We start from the raw sequence: 21,357 nt of genomic DNA, 5'->3' as shown, positions 1-21,357 counted from the left end.
AGGGGGGTATGGTGTGCTGTGTTCATACCGGCTGACACTCGTAGCCATCATTGTTTTGTTCTGTTGTTTATAAAAAAATACAGCTGAGCACGCGGTGACACATCGTTATTCACCACACAATCAGCAAAGCGGACGGACCTGTCTGGTTCTCTTTCTAACACCCAATATTGGCTCAAACTTGGCAATATGGGCCCATATGGCAAAGTTTGAACCAATATGGGGGAAATGTCGGCAGTATGGGCCCCATATTGCCCATGTGCTCCCCATATTGGCTGAAAATGCGGAAAATGGGACAAACCCGTGTTGGGTACTTGTACAAAATGCCCCGGCAGCACGGCAAGATTGGACGTTGTAGCGTGTGAAATACCCTACTCAATACGTCGTTACATCCAAGACCTTCCCCCAGACGATACACATTGTTCGAAACAGTCAACATCTTGCAATCCCACTGTAACAAGCACTGTAACTCAGCTGGTAGAGCTAGTATAGCTGATGCAAACAGCCATCATCTTGCTTCGCGATGCCAATCGGTCGTAGCTGCGGAATAAAGCGAAACGACTCAGAGCGTGTGATTGTCTCTGCGAAATCGCCCGTCCTACAACTTGTAATACGCAGGCGCGGTACTCGGATCGATCGTTTCATTTGAGCAAAAATGTTGGTGGTTATAGTCTCTAATGACAATGCAACCTTCAGGTCAAGTAAAAAACTATGGATGTGAATCCACAAATCCTAGGCAGGGATTCGCGAATCCCATTGCCCAAAACTGCGAATTGAATCTTTCGAATCCAACATCCATGTTTGTTTGTTTCTCTTTTAAAATCTGCGCCTCCAAGCCTGCTTAGCCGGTGGCGACAAAACCGCAACATAAAGCTCAGATATTACAAGTTTAAAAGTAACACGGTTTCGCTTTAATTGTTTCTTAGTTTTCTGGAAGGAATGCAAACTCCTGACTTTATGTATTTCCTGTAGTCGATGAACAACGTGTTAAATAAGTTACACTTAGGAAGACGTATATGCCCAGACAGCATTGCAAATGTGTTGCATCAGTGTTACCTCAACATTGAAGTGTTGCAGCGACGTTCCATGCCCACATTTGTCGTTGTAGCATACTTGCTTCAGTGTTCATGATATGCCTCAAAGGTCGCGTAAAGCTAACATTGCAATGATGTCACTGAAGCAATGCGAATTACACTCGGGTAATGTAATAATAATTAGGGGTTTACATCTCAAGACAACTGAGACTCGGGTAATGTGGTATTTACACTGTTGATGCAATGTTTTGCAAGCAGGGTCAATGCGATGTTTCTTCCAAAACGCTTAGTCAGCAAAGTAAAATTCAACGTTTGTGCAATATCTTTATGTCAATGTTTTTGCCGTATTTTAAAATATGCGTAGAGCTAACAGTGAGATTGTGTTTCCGAAGCAATGTGCGTGTGTTACAAATGTCGCAGTTACATTGCTGATGTGGTGTTTGGCAATCAATTTTAATGCAATGTTGCAATAGCATTGGTCACAAAACAGTGCATCAGCGACCTAATCTTAGCGTTGCAGCACCATCATTATATCAACATCTCTGCTGTATTTTGAAGGATGTGTACAGCTAACAGTGTGATTCTCTCGTGAGAGCAATGTTTCACATGGTACGTTGAGGAAACGTCGCAGCTTAGAAATGTTACCACTAGGCAACGTCTGAAACATTGCAGCAACATCCAAACAAACAGATTGCTGCAATGTTCCGAGGTACTTGCTCAGAGTGCTCCAGTAACACAATATTTGCACAATCTTGTTCTTTCTGTAATTTCCACCAATAAACAATGAATGAAATCTTAGGAACTTCCCGTGATGTTCACCCGTCATTTATCAGTTTGTTTTTGATGACGTGTTCAAATGTTGCGGCTACGTTTCATGCACAAATGGAATGTTACCACAATGCCTCTAGTTCAATGTTGGTGCAGCATTTTGAGACAATGCATTTTAGACACATTACGATTATGTTGTTCAGGCAATGTTTCACATGCTGCAGTGAGGTAACATTACAATTAGTGTGACCGTTATGGAGATAATTAATTCAGACTGTGAAAGACATATTCTGGGACAACACTGCGGATGCACCCTCGATATGGCGTCCTTTTATAGCATCAGTGTGACCACAGCCTTTGAGCCCTCGCGTGGTATGGCGGTTAGAATGATCGCCTCCCGTGCAAAGACTGGGAGGTAACATAGGTTCGAATCCTGACTGTGCTGTCTGCACCATTCCCCTGAAGTCTGCCCAGGAGCAGGACGATTACTGAATATGCAAGCATACTGTGTTCACGTGCACATATATCACCAAGACTGGCAGGCTCCTCCGGTAAAATAACTGGTCATTGGCAGTGTTGCATCAACATTGCAATATCACATTTTTTAGATGTTGTTTCTGTAATAATGTTGCAAAATAACGAAGGCGGTCTTTAGCAGTGTCGTTTCAATAACATCGTTGGAGCATAACGAAAGCGGCCATTAGCAACATTACATCAATATTGCGTGGCAATATTGGCGCAATGTCACTGCAACAATTTGTGCTGACTGGGTTGATTGTTTTCTCCCGAAATTTGTTTTTTTATTAAACAAAGATATCAAATTCTGCTTCAAAACACTTTGCAGTAGAAGAGTTTCTTCCATTGCTTTTTAAACTCTCTTTAAAGAAAGGATTCGAAAGATTCGAGATTCGCAGAACCTTCCTTGGATTCGAGAAATTCTGGATTTGTGCCATCTTTATAAAAAATGCAATGTCTGATAGAAAGGGATATCCGTTCTGTAACGCTAGGTGCCTTGAAGTTACTGTAGACTCAGTGTGAGATGCTGAGTCGTATGTCCGTCACCATCACGATGTTTCACTCCTTTGTACTCTAGGAGCGGGTTGTGAGTTTTTGGGTCATATATAGGTGTCTGACTTTTCGAATGTATCCGATAAACCCCCTCCGATGTCTTTTGTAAAAAATCGGATTTATCCGATAAACTCCAATTTTTCCAAGGCCCACGTGACGGCCTTACGGTTTTTCCCGTTTCCTTCTTCCTTTGTCCCCCTTCTTCCACACCTACTTTTCGACTTCAAACTGATCCACAACCAAAAAAAAAAAGTGTCAGAAGTGGTTGTGGGACGCATGAATGGCCCAAAAGGAGGATAGTAAACACACACTTGTCCCATCTCTTTTATGCATCCTCGACGCTCGTGACTCTACTTGACACCGTGCACTAGGCTAGTTTGGCACAGAACAGTTCTGCTACTCATTTTGAGCCTGGGCAGCATTCACAATTTGTGCAAATACGCTTGTTTGTACATCAATAGCTCTGGGTAGTAAAATATCATTGCGCTATATCGTGTGGTCTCATTCACTCTTGCACTTCTTTCCTTGCGTTGTTTCTGCGATGACTGCTCCAAAATACTCTGAATTTCGGAAAGGTTGAAAAGTCCGATAAACATCCTCAGAATTATCCAAAATGAAAACTCTGAAAACTCGAAACCCTAGTCATATAGTACTGAGATCCCAGTGAACGTTTCTGAGGGATGTTTCGTATGTGTAGTTCTCTGGGACTACCTGGACGGGCACTGCACCTGTTCTTTGTTTTTACGGCGATGTAGTATTGTTTTTGTAACGCAACGCAACGTGGACCAGTTAGATAAGCACGAAAAAAAAGCGAACAAAGTAATATCGCTTTTAGTGGTGGATATTATACCGGATAATGCATTATTATTACACGGACTCATCATCGGCATTATCACTGAAGAATCGGCAAAATTCGGGGGACCAATATTGGCAGCCCATATGGGGCCGATATGTTGGCGAACTGCGCAGCCCACATTGGGTCGATATTGGTGTGCTGCCTGGTATATGATCCACTTTCAAATGCAATATTGGCACAACACTTTCAGGCACGACGAAAGTAATACGGGCTGCGGAACTGCCAGCAGGCAATTCGAGACAACAGTGTTGCGAGCAGTGCCTTGACTGGGCGTCTGGGCCTATATTGAACATCAAATTTACCCAATATGGTGCCATTGTGACGCTAATATTGAGATGATACCTTGGCAATATGGGGTGTACATTGGCAGTACTGGAGCTGAATATTGGCTGCCCATATTAAACTTTGCATGGGCAGGGTTGCAATTGGGTCAGCATTGGGAATCCGAGATAGCCTATATTTGTCCAGCCTGAGACTCACATTGGGGTGCTGCCTGAGTAAAAGCGCTTCCAACTGCTCCAAGGTACACGTCACCCTTCGACATATTTACTCATATATTTTGCGCCATCACATAATTTGCGCACCACTAGTTTAAAAATGCCAAGAAAACAAAAAATCGCGTAATTAGCGCACCCGCGTTTTCTGCGCGCAGATATCTGGCACGCGCGTCTCAGCAACCGTGGCAATTGCTTTTCGCAAGGCCATCAGGGCTACTGAAGTTATTGCAGTGCTTTCGTTTGATTTGTGCATACTTCCGGGTCATGGTCCACTGACATGATGGACAATACTGTCACTTGAACTACGAAACGTGGAAAGAAATGCTGGGCAAACATGCTATGACAAACCTTACAGCACAACATGACAAAGTTGGCAAACATAATGTCCTTTCAGTTGTCAAATGCGACTAGCGGCATCTTCCAGCAGCGTCTTGATGTATTTCACCGGTATATGAACGGTAGTGGACCGGCATTTTGCCTCCCGACCGTCTGTGGTTGCGCAGTATTTGGGTACTGCTTTCGTGCTCGTACAATGCAGTGATAACGTCAATATCGGTTCTACCGAGAGCCTATATGACCGTCATACTAAGATTTTGAAGTTGTGAGTCGTTTGAGTATCATAACGAACGTTCCCACTCAATTTATGCATCCACAACTTTTCAGACTTTTGGGGGAGAAAAAGTGCACAAATTATGCGAGTAAATACAATTGGGTAATGAATGAGAATGTTCCAAACTATGCACTACTGTCAGGTACGATGGTCTCACACATGACGTCACCCGTGAGAGCCACAGTGAAACCGTGCGGTGTGAAACAGTGAAACTTTACAAATGCGGAAGGCATTGTCAGTGCAAGAAGAGAGCACTTGCTACATTTGTTTTCCTTCTGATAGGTGCTCATTAATAACCCACATTCTGACAATTTCATTGCCCTTTACTTCCATTCTCTTTGTTTCACCTTCACTTACAATGCCAGCACAGGTGTTCACTGTCCATAAAAGATTTTTCAAGTCCAAGTTGTGTTTACAGTTTTCAGCTTGCCTCATGAGAAGAGCACATTGTTTCATCGTAAAGATCATTTTACTGTACGTGTGCATATAGGCATGTATGCCTTATGCTAAGCCAATACATTAATACAAATTCTTTATTATTATTCCTTATATTCCTCCTGGGGCGTTGAAACTTGTTGAAATGTTGAAATTTGTAAATTAACTTGTGTCTATCAAGAAATGCAGATACGTGTTTATAAATAATGTGCTCTAACACTTGGCAACAAACACATGTTAGAGTTAGTGGCTTGTAATTTTTTACGTCTATTTTAGATCAGTTGTCTGAACATTGGGGAATCTCTTATTTTAGGATTGTGAAGGGGACACACCTTTGCATGATGCCATCAGCAAAAAGAGGGATGACATGTTAACCATTCTGCTGGACCATGGTGCTGACATCATCCTCACCAACAACAATGGATTCAATGCTCTTCATCATGCAGCACTGCGTGGGAACCCAAGGTATGCTGGTCTCTTATGAGTTGAATTGGTGTTTCTACGATGTCTAAAATCAACCATCTGTCACTGGTTTTCGAATGAAACTGTATTAGTGAGATCCATACATACTGTAGCACATTCATCTGAAATGCTTGTTAGCTGTACACTGATGTTAATTTGATGGCACGAATAAGATTCCAATCAAATTTTTACCAATGACCAGTGGAATTTACCAATGACAATTAAATCCAAATTAAGCCCGGGTTAAATTCGCATCGGCAAGTCAAATCATTTTTAATCCAGATTTTTTGTGTCAAATCAAATCCCTCTTGAAATCGACGTTTGTCCAGTCTGCCACCAAATCCTGAAAGTGGGCTCCCTGAAGCACCTCCACTTAACAACAACTTAGGGACGCCTTTGACATGTGAAAATGACTCAGAATCGGCTACTATTACAATTATCTCATCAAATAGTGACGGCATAACTGGTATGTGCAAATAAACGCACCGCGTTCTCACTTTGATGCTCACGGAGGATAACGCTGTTGAAGATGCCACCTTAATTTGTTTTCAGTGAAAAAATTGAGTCTTGCTTCTCTGTTTTCACGTGTTTTACCGGCCACTGATTTCTGATCGCTATACGCAAGCAAACACTTTCACGGTGGTCGTTATATCGATGTCTTGTTTACATGTACTTCATTGGGTAAGCTGGCGGGAACCGGCTATTTGATCGTAATGTCGGAGTTATCGTTATTCGAATATCATAATAAACGACTGTACCTAATAGTGCAGCATGCAGTGATGTGGTTGTTGCTCCAATTGTGCCTAACTGCGCCATGGGGCCAACCCTGCTACTTTCTGCTCATTTTCGCAAAATATCAGGAATTTGCGTTGACTTCTACACCAAACATCCGCTTCCGCTGTTAAAAGCGAAGGCAAGCCTCCAGCTGAGCCCCTCTGGTCGTTTAGCGCGTGTCTAGTCAGTGGACAGTAGCCACGTCTCTTATTCGTACAGTTACGCTTCTGTTTTGCATGCGCTAAGCCGGTATCCTGAGATACGTTGTTTGAAGGGAGAAACTGCTTAGAAGCAGCTAGTGTAGAATCTTTGAATGCTGCCTGAGTGTGAGCGGCTACTCCTGCATCTTCTACTCCGAGATGATAGACTGTCTGTAACTTCCTCATGCTTTGGCCCTGGAGAGAAAAGATTTTATAAATTTCACGGCCTAGAGGGTTGCAAGTTTTTGCGTGAAGCCTTCTTGGCATTTGTTGTTGAAAATTGACTTCAAATTTATTCTCAGCAACCCCAAATCCCCCCCAAAGCACCTTTCCGTCACCTTTCCAATGTCTACACGCGAAAATCGTGTCAAGGAGTTTTATAATATCAATAGATACTAGGGTATTTGTCTTTACTCAATACAGATTTTTTTTATAAAAAGCTATAACAGCAGCGCAGATGCTGTTTTTGCGAGTGGGTTATATGACTAGTAGGATATTCCTCGCAAAAGAGTGTAAGTACCACATGACTTATTAGCTAACCTTGACCATTCAGCCTTTTAATTGGAGGCGGTCATTGTTTTATGCCAGCCCATTTCTTACAGAACTTTTAAATGTGCACATACTTTGAAATGCGAGATGGAAAAAACTACCACCAACTTAACATAACAAAATAACCAATTTAATCGGACGTTTCGTCTCCCATTTGGGAGACATCATCGGTGCACCCTCGGGAGGGTATGAGTGACCGAAAACCAATTAAGTCTTTGTATACGTCGGGAAGTGGGCCACGGTTGGCGTTGCAGGCGGTAGGCTCTCTTTGTATGTGCCACGATTCTAGGTATTTTCATGGCCCCCACCGTTGTCAAAGTTGAAAGCGGGTCCCGTTCTCCAGCAGTGGTCAACGAGTTCCGTCTTTAGCTTTGTTGCGTTTGCCGCTCTTTCGACGTCTCACCGGTGTTCCTTAAACTGGGTGCTGCGTTTACGGACGGTCTCCCCAATGTACATTATGTCGCAGTCGCGGCAGTCTAACTTGTACACGATGCCGCTTTGGGATTCCAGGGAGATTTTGTCTTTGGGTTTGGTGAGGAGGTCACGCAATCTGACGTGGGGTTTAAAGGTGGTCCAAATTCCCAATGGGAGAAGAGCTCGGCAGATGCTTTCGGCCATACCGCTGACATAGGGAATTGTAACAACCCCTTGTTTGGAAGTGCCTTCTCTCGGTTGCTTTTTCTCTTCTATTCGTTTCTGTGTGTTTTTAATAAAATGTGGCGGATAACCACGTTTTGTGAGTAACTGTTGGACAGTTTTTTCTTCTGAGGCGCCAAGTTCAGGGGTCGAAACGTGTTTATCACGCTTCGTTTAAGTTCGGAAGGATGGTGGGAAGTGAAGTGTAAGAAATTGCCTGTGTCACAGGGTTTACGATGTGCGGTTGTCTCGATGTGTCCAGCTTCGGCTCGGCGCACACTAACTTCCAGGAAAGGAAGCACATTGTTCTGTTCCACCTCATACGTGAAACGGATTGAAGGCTCCACGCTGTTCAATACAGAGTGGAGGTCCTGTACGCGATTCTGGTTGAAAATGACAAAGGTGTCGTCCACGTACCGCCGGTAGAACTTGACCGGGAAAGACATTTTTTGTAGCGCTTTTTCTTCCACGTGTTCCACGATTAAATTAGCCATGGTCACTGACACTGGACTGCCCATCGGGCAGCCTTCGATCTGTTGGTATGCCTGTCCTTTGAACATCAAGTATGATTGTTTCAGACAAAAACGTAGTAAGATGATCATGTCCTCCACCGTCAATGATGTACATGATGGGAGGGAGGAGTCCTTACGCAATCGTGTTTCGGCGACTTCAACCACAGTTGCGACAGGGACGTTAGTGAAAAGCGAAAAGACACCATGATGTCTTATTCACTGATAACTTGATCGCGTACTAGTTGTATGAACTCACGAGAATTACGGACGGTCATGTTGTTATTGCCGGTTACAGGTGATATCAGTTCAACAAGGCACCTTGAAAAGTTGTAAGTTGGTGATCCAATGGATGACACAATCGGACGTAGCGAGCATTCGGGCTTGTGCACTTTAGAGAGGCCGTACAGTCTAGGGATGGAGCCATCTGAGGAGAACAAGCGGCGATAGGTTTCTTCATCCAGACAGCCTTTTTTCTTGAAATTACGAAGGTGGTCGACGAGGGAGCGCTCCGATTTCGGCATCAGATCATGTGTAACTTTCTCAAAGTGTGTCGGGTCGTCTAGGATTTTCAGTGTCTTGCCATCGTAGTTGATTTTGTTCAATCCTGTGAGCCAGCTTTTTCTATTACCAGTGTAGTAGAAATGTTTTTGTACCGTGAGCATAGGCTCTCTACACTAAAATGTGTTTGCTGTAAACATGTTAGTTTGAGACTTTCAGTTGAGTCAGATACATGATAGACGTGTCAGATCAGATACACGTACAAGTGAATATAGCTTATGTGTGCTTTATGTATTTAGCTCAGATTTCAATTCCATCAAACTAGTCAGTTGAGTCACATACATGATGTGAGAGACATGAACAAGTCAGTATCGTTCCGTGTGCTTTGAGTGTTTAGATTTCAACAAAGCCACACTAGTCAGTCTGCAAGCAGATGTCTTTCATGTATTATTTGGAACGATAGTACATGACAACCAATGGCCTTATCAGAGACTGATGTAAGATATGGAGGCAACAACACGCGCTTTAAGTGCAATAAGCGCAAATAATGGCATATATTTCGTATTGCCACAAGTTGAAATATTGAGCTTTTAGTACGGCTATGAAGTTAGGTGAAACCGCACAAGAGATCTGTGTCTACATAAAGTAATTTAATTAGTTAGTCAACACATAAGTCACTAGTAATCCCTACAGCACGTCCACCTGATTGCTTCAAAACAAGGGTCTTGAAGAAAGGTCCCCGAATTCCGGCTACAAATGAATACGTCCGCTATTTAAATAATATTGATCGATAATATAAAGTCATAACAGACAAAAATGCAAAATGTACAAGTAATTGGAAGTATAGCTGCATACCATCCCGAAAACGACTTCCGCAGCTCCATTTGCTTGAGAGATACTCGATAAAAGCCATCCCTGCCTTGCCAGTATGAAAAACAACTCAAAATTGCTCGGTTTGTGCTACTTCTCTACCCATGTACCGTACATGTAGTGGATACTTGTTGCAAGAAGGACGAACCAAGCAAGGCAATGAATCTTAGTTGTGGGTACTTGTAACTTGTTGTCAGGAGTCAACCAAGGAAGCAGTAAAAAGACAACTACAACGCATACACCTCTTTTTTGATTCTGTGTTAGCGCCGCGAAGCAACTAATTGAAAGAGCAATTGGGAAGTGAAAACATTATAACAAGTAGATGGGGAATATATTTTAGAAAGAAAGTTGAGGTGAGGTGAGGAAAAACATCTGTGACGAACATTGAGGTGAAGGCAAAGATCGTGAGGGCATTTGGCAAGCTCGAGCGAGCCACGATGCGTCTCCGATGCAGCTAGTACTAGTATGCGCAGTGGCCACGTCAAGCCCTCATTCAGAGCGACTCCCTTTAGTTCTCACTGCGCTTTATTCTAACAAATCTTCAGTCCCCTTCAAGTGGAAATCTGCAGGATTGCACTGTGCATATTGGCTAAACGGCACTGAAAACCTCTGCTACAATGGATGGATCAACTCAAAAAACCGGACTGCCCACTGTTATTGCAACTCGGTTTTACGCTCACCATGATCAAACATTCGTTTCTTGCATAAATGTGTGTAAAGCGTGTGTTGTGTCCCGGAAGGAGCATGCTACCATATCGGAGGACCAGAATTTTTTAGGTTCTTTGTAGTTGTTGTTGTTTCTTTTTTCTTTCTTTTTTTTATGGATACAGCTGTATGAGGGAACTTTTGCCAAGGTCGCTGCATGGTTCCTCGCACTTTATTCAGCACTCCTTTGGTGGGCGCAGCAGCATATCGAAGAGCAGGTTAAAAAAAAAGGAAAACACAGTGTATGCACAGTCAGTGTACCAGACGCTGTGTGGCAGCCACGGGGAGTTGTACGCTGTCCGCAGATAGGGACGCTCGGCGCGCTGACTGCAGCGTGCAAACAGCTTTGCACATGGGGCGATTAAGTGGCCCAACACGCATTGGCTGCACGAAGACAACACGACCCAACAGTGAGGGAGTGCAAAGCAGTTGCGATGAGAAGAAACCAAGAAGATTAGAAAGTTAGGGAATGCGAAGGCGCTGAGTGTAAGAGACAAAGGTGGGAGAACGAACAAGTACGCGAGCACGAAGCCGTGGCCATGAGATGTAAACGTGTGTACTACTTGACATGAATGTGTGCCCGTCGCAGTTTGCAGAGAAGTTTCTGAATAACGAGTTTGGGCATGTTTGTGACGTTTGCGACAGGCTGTGTTTCCGGACCGACGTGGCACCCACACGTATGCAACACAGTGAACTGTTGCGCGTGGACAATGCAGCTATTACTGTCACTTCTTCGCACATGGACGCGAAAAGTCGTGGATTTTTCATATTCGGGGTGCTAAAATCTGGGATTATATTTGCATGGGTCAATTCATGCAAGATCGGTTGAAAAGAAAAGATACATTGATGTTCGAAAGCATGCATCGTGTTTTACTCAGTACTGCAAATGGTCAAGTAAATGCACTTATGAATGTCAAGAAGCAAACAGTGAGACTGTTGCAAACTTTTATGTGCCAGATGAGATTAATTGATATGTCTTCTCTGCCATTATCTGTAGAATATGTGTAATAGCTGTGTTGAAAGTGGGAATGCGAAGAACATTCTGCAATTTATTTGCTATGATACTGATTTTCACTTTTTATACGTTCTTCATCAGCACACAATTGGAGCTCCTAGGCACACCTCTTAAAGTAGCACAGAAGTCATTTTTAACACCCAGTTTTCTTCTTATAAAACTGTTAAGTTTGCCAGTAAGATGCACCATGCGAAGTAATTTACACCACAGAGTCATAATTATCGCAGAAACTGAATTTAAAATATGCCGCAAATAGCGACCGTGCGCAACGGAGGTGAAGAGCAGTACCAGCCTGTGATCTGCCTGGAACCTCGCGCTGACGCTATAAGGACTCGCTCGCTGATTGGCGTAGAAAAATGTTGTCTGCTACTCTGCTGTCGTCTGCTACTTGGCTGTTCGGGGTTCTGATAAAGCCTTTCTCCTTGCTCGGTAAAGCTTCGGGCGCTCCTTGTATCCCCAATTCTCCGGGAAAACTGGCAAAACAGGTTTACGGTGGCAAAGGAACAATGCGCTGACCCCCACTGATCAGCAAACCAGAACGAGTCTCCTTATGCCGTCATCGGTGACGTGCCACCATACCTCCTCATCCTCGTTATAGCTGGAGTGGCGAGTTAAGGGTGAAGGCGCGGAGCTATGTTTATGTGAGTTTTTTTCTGGGAAACAAATTGCACACATCAAAACCTTTCGCGCTATTCGGTATAATGACACACACACTTTCATCAGATGTCTTAATCTGAAATTTTTTTGGATGGCCCTCTGTACTCCTTTAAGTGCTTCGCTCTTAATTGCTTTGCCATTGTTTTCATAGCTGGACAGTATTTCTTGGAGACACGGCCAAGCTCAAGATCCCCGAATAATAAACGACTTGTACAAAGTTATGTATTGCATGAGAGAGGCATGACGTCCCTGAGTTTGAGGCAACACAAAAAGAGTGAAGTGGACAGGACAAACTCAAAATCTGCAATGAAGTTTTAATGCATAGTGTGCAATGGAGGATAAGTGAATAAGAGTGAAGAGAAAGGCTACACTGATGGTGCCTGTCCATTTAAAAAGTTTTCTCACTATACGATCTGCGACTAATTGACCTGGTGATAATTTAGGCCATAAAAATGTGACTCAACAATGACCAACACCGAAGCCTATAGTCTTCAAATGTCTAGATGTGTCAGCGATGGAAGCTTGCCTATAGAGTCAACTTTCGATTCATGAACGATTAGCATTTCTGGAAAAATGAACACATTATTCAGAAAGGAGCGTGTCTGGAACACGTGTTTGTTAACAATGGTCGTGCGGCTGAAGGTAGGAGGCAACAATTTGCACCTCTCGAAACGAAGGTCTTTCTTTTTTCACCTATTGTACTTTAGTAGGGAGTCTATTTTATTAGAGAATGGGACACGCAGTTTTTCTTTCTGGCAAAAAACGTGACATTGGCTTGGCAAATTTTTGAGTTGAATTCAGAAAATTCAATTTCTCGTGACTGAAAATTGATCAAAGAGCTCCTATGTCATGGCAAAAGTTAACGGAAGATAAACACCATTGGCCCCATAATTTTCAGGCAAGTGGATTTTTAAATATATTTTGGTGACACGTTAGGGGAAACACCTTGAACGTTCTGGGTACCCTCCATGCTCCTTTAAAAAAACAGCTCAATCTTTCATATGATTTTGGCTGGAGCTGGATTGGTTTTTACTTAGGTCCATGTTATCTCCCAAAGACTGCAGGTGCTGTAAAATCGAGCACACCATTTCGGACTGCTTTCTGGTGATGCAGAAGCATGTGCACACACCCACTGAGGCTGAGCTCAAATGAGTGTTCTTGACTACCATATTTCAAACGTGCTTAGACAGTTCATTTTAACTATTGGCAATAAAAGTAGTGTAATGTTGTCCTCTACATCAAGATGGAAAACTAGTAGTACTGCGGTAAATCTGCTAGGTAGCATTGTGATAAATTACGGTAATGCATTGACAATCTAAGCTACCACAATGCTCATTGCCTCAGCAGCATCAGTAAAAGTTACTAAAAGCTAAACTAGGCATGCGGAAATATTTGAATTTTTTGAATATCGAAGCAAATTTTTTTTTTTTTTTTTTCAGTTTGATTTCACAATCTGATGTGAAATTCCATATTACAATTTTTCGAATCGATGTTTCTTCCAAGCCGTATATATTCGAATAGTTCCATACTATTGTGTAATAGTTCCATATTTGAATATATTGCATATAGTATTCAATTTGTATTTATTTAGATTATGTGTCCGCTTCAATTATAAAATAATTATTGGCACGTGCCTAGCATAGATGTTATCTCCAGTGTCACACTGTCAGAAAAAGCATGTAGCAAAGGGTTCAGCGGGGAAGGGGGATTTAAAAAAAGAGCTGTCTTCTGCTATGCAATTGGAAATTACTACAATGTGACTGCCGATTCATGGAACTCTGTTAAGGATACTGCTGTAACAAACATGCTCTCTTTTTATGGGAAACACGGTAGGAAGGAGCACAGATATCAGCACTGCGGAAGGGTCAGCTTTACTTAAGGGCCATCGGTGCGACAACCCTTTCGATGCAACTTTCCATGCTAGTGTTGACAGCCACGTTGCACTGAATTAGCAGAAGACAAAATCGGTTTATCAGCGGAAGTATCAGGCTATGGCGGCCACAATGGGTGACACACTTTTCCATCAACTGTTAATGGGACCACGATGATATCCCAGAAACCTGTGCAAGCATGTGTAGCGCATTCCTAGCCTCTAATTCATTCACCGTGTGGAGTATGAGCGCAAGAGTGGTAAGAATAACTCAGATATTAACCATAACCTCTGCCAGAAAAGGCGACTTCTTTGACGCCCGGCACGATAGGGAAACTAGCTGTGACGGCAGGTGACCTTGGCCACTGGTGGGATAGCTTGGTGCACCTCAGAGTGAGCAAAGGATGTAAGTGACTTCAGTCCGCTTGCAGGGAGTGTTTCAGGCAAGTGCTCGATGCTCTTTTTTTGCGCATGAGCTGCACCAATGTTGAATACAATATGGCAAAAATAGGGTACATTTCAGATAATAGGACTCCTAGCGAGTCGTTCTCCACTGAGAACTCAGGTTTTTTGGGAATCTCTTCATATACCTTTCAACATTCTTGTGAACAGGTACAGCAACAATACCACCGCCAGAAATTCATCACAATGGGTTGCCCCGTGCTCGTATGGTGACACAGCCATGCATAGGCATTTTCTAAGCCACTTTCGAATAAGCCCTGGGGGGAAAGTTGATTTTGTTAATTGACTAACAATTTAGAGTACTCATTAATGTGGACCAGTTCTATGGCTAGAAAAGAAACAAGTCCAAAAAATCTCTTACTGATTCTACGAGGGGTGGCTGAATAGTAAAGGGAGAGATACATGCACGACAAGACTGCTTCTCTGTGGTACTGCATCTCCATACCATTCATTGACTTCTGTGGTCATTGTTGAGGTGTGTCTGGTTCCTATCCCAGAGGGAACATGCAGGAAGGTGTACCTGCCCCATGAGATACTCAATGTGGGATACTCCAATTCAAGCAGTGTGTAGGTTTTGGATCTGTCAGCCTTGGTTTCTTCGAATGTTTTGAGTGTGACCTTCTAATGAGTCTCTTGTCCAGGTCAGTAGGGTTTAGGCAAACTCTGAGTTTGTCCTTCTGCTTAACACTGGGCTGCAGAATGGAATTTTCTTTATGGTACCTCTCATCTCTATGTTGTCTAGTTCCTCCTTGACATCCACCTGCAGGACAGATGGCACCTTCCTTTGGTAACCCATTTGCTCCGTTGCTTGCACCATAATTCAGGTGTGCTTCATAGACTTGATTCTTTGACGCTATCTATGCCCTTGTAGATATTAATAATAATGATGATGATTTGGTTGTAGAGATGTGTAGTGGTGTCACCAACAAGTGTTACCTAACAGTGTTAGTGAGTGAATAAGTCATATCAAACAGAGAGGCAATGTCGAGACAATGAAGCCTGGTCAAGACAATGGCTTCGAGGGTACCGCTAATGACCTTGCAGTGCTTAGCCATATGTTGAGAGTATGAAACATGAAATAGTGGCCCCGTACAGTCTGACACTGCAGTCAAACACACATGCCAGGGTGATGACAAGAAGCACTGGTTTGAACTCCTCAGCCAGCCACGCCAACAGCTACAATTCCATACCTGCAAGTCTGTCTTTTCTGTGGAAGACGAGAATAGTTCAGGATAGAACGGTTGGGGACCAAAAATGACCTCCCAAAATCCTCGCTGCAATACTTGAGTATGAAATAACATGTCGATATTACCTAGCGGCGCTATAAATGAGCCAAAATGACAAGTCACGATAGAAAAAGCGGTGAAATAACTGTTCCTGAAATCCTAGATACAATATTACTCAATTGCAAAATAACATGTGTCTGTAAACCAGAATGCCGCTTTAATTGTGCCAAAATAGCATGCAGCGTTATGACATGTGGTGAACCCCCTGAAATTTCCATAGTAAAATAGATTTTTTAATTATTATACTGACCAGCGAGCCACAAGTTAAGTGTTAAATTTCCTCATTCATGGGCACTTGATATACTGTATTTGTTCTCGTTAATTATTTGCTTATTTCTTCGATAATGATTCTCTCTGCCATTTTGGGGTGATAGCGCTGTGGGTTTGGCCAACAGACGGGTGGAGTCAAAAGGCGAACACTTCACTGTAATGTCACAATCGGGTTCTTGAATAGCAGTGATGCAAGTGTCACATCCTCTTCGTGTGACGCGCATCATCTGCGGCACACAGGTACCGTGCCTGCTTCCTAGACAAATGCAAAATGTGGATGTCAGAGAAAAAAACTCTGAATCTTGTACTGTGTGACCTTCCAAACTTAGTCCTAAATTTTTCAAGGCTTTTTTTTCCTTCTACTGCAGGAAATACCGGGGCTTTTTTGTCTTGAAGGGGCATTTTTGAAACTGAAAATTCATGGTTGACAGGCTTGAAATGTTGACAGATTATTAAGATATGACACTGCTATAGACAGCATGATGGCTTGGGTTTGTCTTTTCACTTCGTCCAATACACAATTCTAGTGCTCTTTTACACTACTATTTCCTCCATTGGAAGTCTATAATAACTATATCCATTCTAATAATTAGGTCTGAGGCACACACGACTTAATTTTTACATTTTACCTTTTTCAAATGGTTATATGGATTGCTGCAGACAACAGTGCCACACAATGCAAATGAAGGTTTGCATTGTGCTTCATATTCTTTATTTTCTGATATTCTTCTAATTGTGATATTTCAGAAAGCAATAAGGAGCAGTCAGAAATGTGTAGCCACTATTGGCTTGTGCCTGTAATTATACTTCCTTGTACATTTTTTCCCAAAGATTAGGACCAGAATACTGTACACTAGGCAGAGGGATCAGAACAGATTTTCCCGGCCCTTACCCACACCCCTGGCCCAAAAAAATTCTTACAGCACACCCTAAAATTTTCTTATATGAATATATTTTTGACAAAAATACTATATGGTACTGGACAGATGAAAGGGACATGACAAACTCCCTAGTAAGTAAATCATTAATTATCCACAAAGTGACTAATTACTTATTTCCAAAGTAACTTGGAACTGTACAGTAACAAATTGGTGCTTTACAGAATGTTCCATTTCTTACTTTATTTACTTAATTAATTAATTACTTTATTCCCCCCGGGATCAGTATACGTAGGGCCATTTCCGGTTAAACCTGATTTCTTCCCGAATTCCAATAGGTTTTACCACGTATCACGTATACTATTTGACAGCAGTTTATACGAACGTGTGATGTAGATATTCTTTGAGTGCAACAATAAGTATGTGAAGCACATTTGATGTTACAACATGTAGTGCTAGTCCCTATAAATTGTGAGGTAATGTAGTGCTTGGCCAATATATGCACTTTAACTGCGGGCGGCTAGCTGGACAGAAAGCAAAACATAATAGCCCGATAAGACCCCAACGAATCCGTAGCACCCTATTTCACCCTGAATCACAGATTTAAAAATACTTTTTCCTCCTGAATCCAGTAAAAACCAAAAAAGTGTGACCCTACTTGTTGCCAACTGGGATTCGTTGCTGGCATCTTGTGGAGACATTGAAAGCTCTCTATTTCTGTGTTCTCAGAACCCTCGTGATTTAATATTTTCTTCTCGATACTTTGCTGCTTGGTCAACTGGATGGTGGACAAACAGTGTGAAATAAAACTGACCAGCACACTGAATGGAATGGGGAATCAAAAATCTGCTAATGATATACATGCCCATGAGTCGTTTATTATTGACCAATGGCCAAGTTGACAAAGGCATCCCGGTGCTAGCTCCAAGATGGTGCTGAGGACTGGGCAGTGCTGGTTTTGAATCTTACCACCAGCTGTGCTGTTTTCCCTGGGTTCTCCGGCAGACTTTCCAGATGTCCTCTCTCCATCTGTCCATGTCTCTATGCTGCTCATAGCCACAGTTGCTTGTCTCAGTTTATCGCAGATAAACAAAAGGAACTGAATGAGGGCGTGCGAAAGACACTTTGGACTTAAATAAGCTAGTGTCTCAGACTCTCAGCACGCGAAAATCGTTGGGGTGTGCGTAAACAATTGGAATCCTGGTTTATTAAAAGGACAGACTGAACTTTATCAGTAAGCACTAGGGATTTCTGACACTTGGCATCATTCTGATGGTGGAATCCGGATAGACCCCGAAACGTCAAATACTTGTTGTGATGTCTATGTGTATTTTATTTGCATAAACATGTACCGTAATTTCACGCGTATAAGCCGCACCGCAGATAAGCCGCAGGCCGCGTTTTTTAGGACGTTTTGAAATTTTTCTGGCAGATAAGCCGCACCCGCAGATAAGCCGCGGGCAATACGAGACGACTGATTTGTGCGACAAACGAGACCATAGAGAAGGCCATAAACCCTGTGGTCCATACTCCGGGATCGGCACAGTGTACAACAGAGGAGGTCAGTTCTGGAGTTCTACCAAGATCGGATTGTGCCCTTGTGGGGGGTTTTTCGTGGACTGATGGGTCAGTGATCTTCCAGAAGACGTGAATCACTGTCACCACTTTCCTTAAAGCTGCTTGGGCGAATGCACCAGGAAGATCAATCTACTCGAATGTGGACCCGTCCCTGTTACGCACTGTTCGTGCATCTGCAGGGCAGTGCTGTTCCAGAGGCACTGTCGGCCCTTTCGTTAAAATCGGCGTATGGTGAAAATACCAGGAAAAAATAGTCATCAGATAAGCCGCAGGGCGCTCGTGAGAAAAAAAAATCGCGCATAAGCCGCGGCTAATACGCGTGAAAATACGGTATATTCTAAGCGAATGTCTCCATCTTATGTCGTTGCTGTCAGTGATGATGGGTTTATGACGGCCAGTTCCACGAAAATGCCGCCAAAATTGTTCCACTCGCAGAACCAAGTCAGGCATTAGGAAAGGCACAACTGTTTATTTTATTTGTTCATTTTTTAAATTTTCCTTCCGATTCACGTGGGCGGGCAAAACGACGGATGACAAGTGGTAATACGGGTTTGTGTTGTCAAAATTGCGCTACCAAACGAATGCTGCTATCTCGTTGCTTAGTGAACGATTACCTGGGAAACACAACTTCCGTCCGTCATATAAAATTGATACGCTGAACAACAAATTGGCAAATTGTGAACACCAACAACGCGTGACGGCAGAACGCGAGTAATACCGTGTTACTGATATAAAAAGGACGTTGTACATTGTCCGGAATATTTATCGCTTAGGCGTAAGCCAAGAAGGAAATGTTCCGTTGGTCACTCAACACGGTTACGTATTATATTTTTACGGTATATTTTAGTTTGTTTCAATGAACGCCTCTCGCATAATTTTGTTATCCGTTTTCCTACAGTTTATTAATGTCTCGTCTGTGTAACATGCAATTCCCTCCAAAGGGATTTTTTTCACTCTAGAGTAAATGGAAAAATCGATGGCCCAATAAATCTTGCTGTTCTTTTCTCTCTTTTTTTTTCTTTTTTTTTCTCCCCTGGAGATGCTGGTAATTCTCTTTGTTTTCTTTTGCAACGTTCTTTCTTTCCCCTTTCAAGGTAAAGAAAAAAGATGTAAGATCGAACTCTAGCCTACCTGGGTCTGTTGATGGCTGGAAATAGTGGTAGCACCTTTTGTACCATCGGAATAAATCTTTAGGTGATTTTATTTCAATTGAAGGCCCGGCATGATCGAAGGGCTGACGAAAGCCAGTGGTGCACTCAGATTGCCAGTTTTATGAAAGAAAACAATGAATGGTGTTTCTATACATTACGGGGTTTCGTGAACATAACCTTTTCTGCAAATCCAACTGAAAACCTTCTCCGGATCTTCCGGACGTGTGTTCTTTGAATATCCACTGGTAGAAAATCGGGGTATATTTCAAGCTGACGATTATACGGAATTTTTTTTCTAGCGACCATTCCGGATCTTTCTCGGGCTAATTGGTTCTCAGGATGTAAGATGAAGGGATACGTATCCCTTCATCCTACATCTCAACTATTCCTTCGTATAGAACATCCTGCATTTGTCCTATGCAGTACGTGACTGTCCAATGATCTCGAAACACATAGGCGTCCAGGATCTCGATGTTTGCCGTCCTCGTACAGCACAATGGTACTGGAAGAGAATGTACCAACGCGAACTGAAGATGCACAAACCAAGAAGGCTGCTAAATGAGCTGCTACACACACATCTTGGTCTGAACAGAGTATGCTTTGCGGTAAAAGACCGGCCTAGGTGGATCAGTTAGTACAGCGTGGTCTTCTGTACTGGCCCCAAGGTTGCAGATTCGAACCCGGCCGAGCACGCCAGCAACTTGGTGGCAGGGTACAAGTTGCTTAGGCGCTTGATCTTCGATATCCTTGTGCCAGAAAACTCAAAGTTGCTTAGGCACACCGTCTTCCACGATAGGGATCGACGATAAATGCTGTGTGTTGAGATTTCCCCCTTTTGGGCAAAATTAATCCTCAGGCCCACCACTGTGCGTCGCTCATGATCATAGCTGTCTCGGGGCATATAAAGCCACGGATTAGTATTACTATAGCGGCAGAAGCACTGCTCGCCTACAACAATTATACTAGACGTGAACGGCCGATTTTGCCCCATTGGGAAGGCGTGTAGGGGGGATATACATTTATTGAAAGGAAAGGTCTGCCAGTATGTAGGGCTCTAACCTAGGCTTCTGTGCCAAAGGACTGCCAGGTACACAACAAGAACACCGAAGTGGGGAGGAAAGTATAAAGGGTAACGTTTCGAGCGAAAGCTCTACTTCAGACCGTCTATCACTTGAAGAAGCTGTCACTGGGCGCTCCCTATAGATGGGTTGCACCGGCCCTAAAGAAAGAGGGAAAAAGCACTGTGACGTCACGTGCAAGCCATGTATACATGACCCAAAACACTGTTGAGCAAGGCGCGGCCCGTTACGAGACACTGTCAGAGGGTATGTTAGCGTTGTGTTTTCGAGCACACGTTACATCTCCTGAAATTTGAGGTAGGATACTAATTTGAGGTACTAGTTTAAATGCAAGCCGTCGGCTCGCACGTTCTATACGTCAGCCGCAGAGATCAGGCCGCAGCAGATGGTCATAGCAGACGACGCTAACTGCCGCCAACATATTGTTTTCTGTTATATGCGCGAATTTGTACATATTAAGGTAATTGCTAGGATCGAATTCTGGAAAATCCGTGCTGTAAACCTTTATTACTCTCGGATGTAGAATTTGCGCTACCCAACGTTATTGTCACATTCTAGGTCCTGTAGCGAGCTATCGTGTGTCCCAGCACCCTCCCAAAATACAGGCCAGAAAGGCCACCCCGAGATGAAAATCCTGGGA

At 43.1% G+C, this 21,357-nt stretch overlaps 1 protein-coding gene across 1 annotated transcript in view; it reads left to right on the top strand.

The window, feature by feature from the left end:
- Positions 1-21,357, top strand: part of LOC135398739 (E3 ubiquitin-protein ligase MIB1-like) — a 116,841-nt gene that overhangs the window by 21,907 nt on the left and 73,577 nt on the right. The window contains exon 12 of the mRNA XM_064630128.1: positions 5,579-5,730. Within this exon, the coding sequence (XP_064486198.1) occupies positions 5,579-5,730 (152 nt within the window). The remainder of the gene's footprint in view (positions 1-5,578; positions 5,731-21,357) is intronic.

This window comes from Ornithodoros turicata, chromosome 6 (genome assembly GCF_037126465.1).
Source record: "Ornithodoros turicata isolate Travis chromosome 6, ASM3712646v1, whole genome shotgun sequence".
Lineage (NCBI taxonomy): Eukaryota > Metazoa > Arthropoda > Arachnida > Ixodida > Argasidae > Ornithodoros > Ornithodoros turicata.
This window is presented reverse-complemented; position numbering and strand designations above follow the sequence as displayed.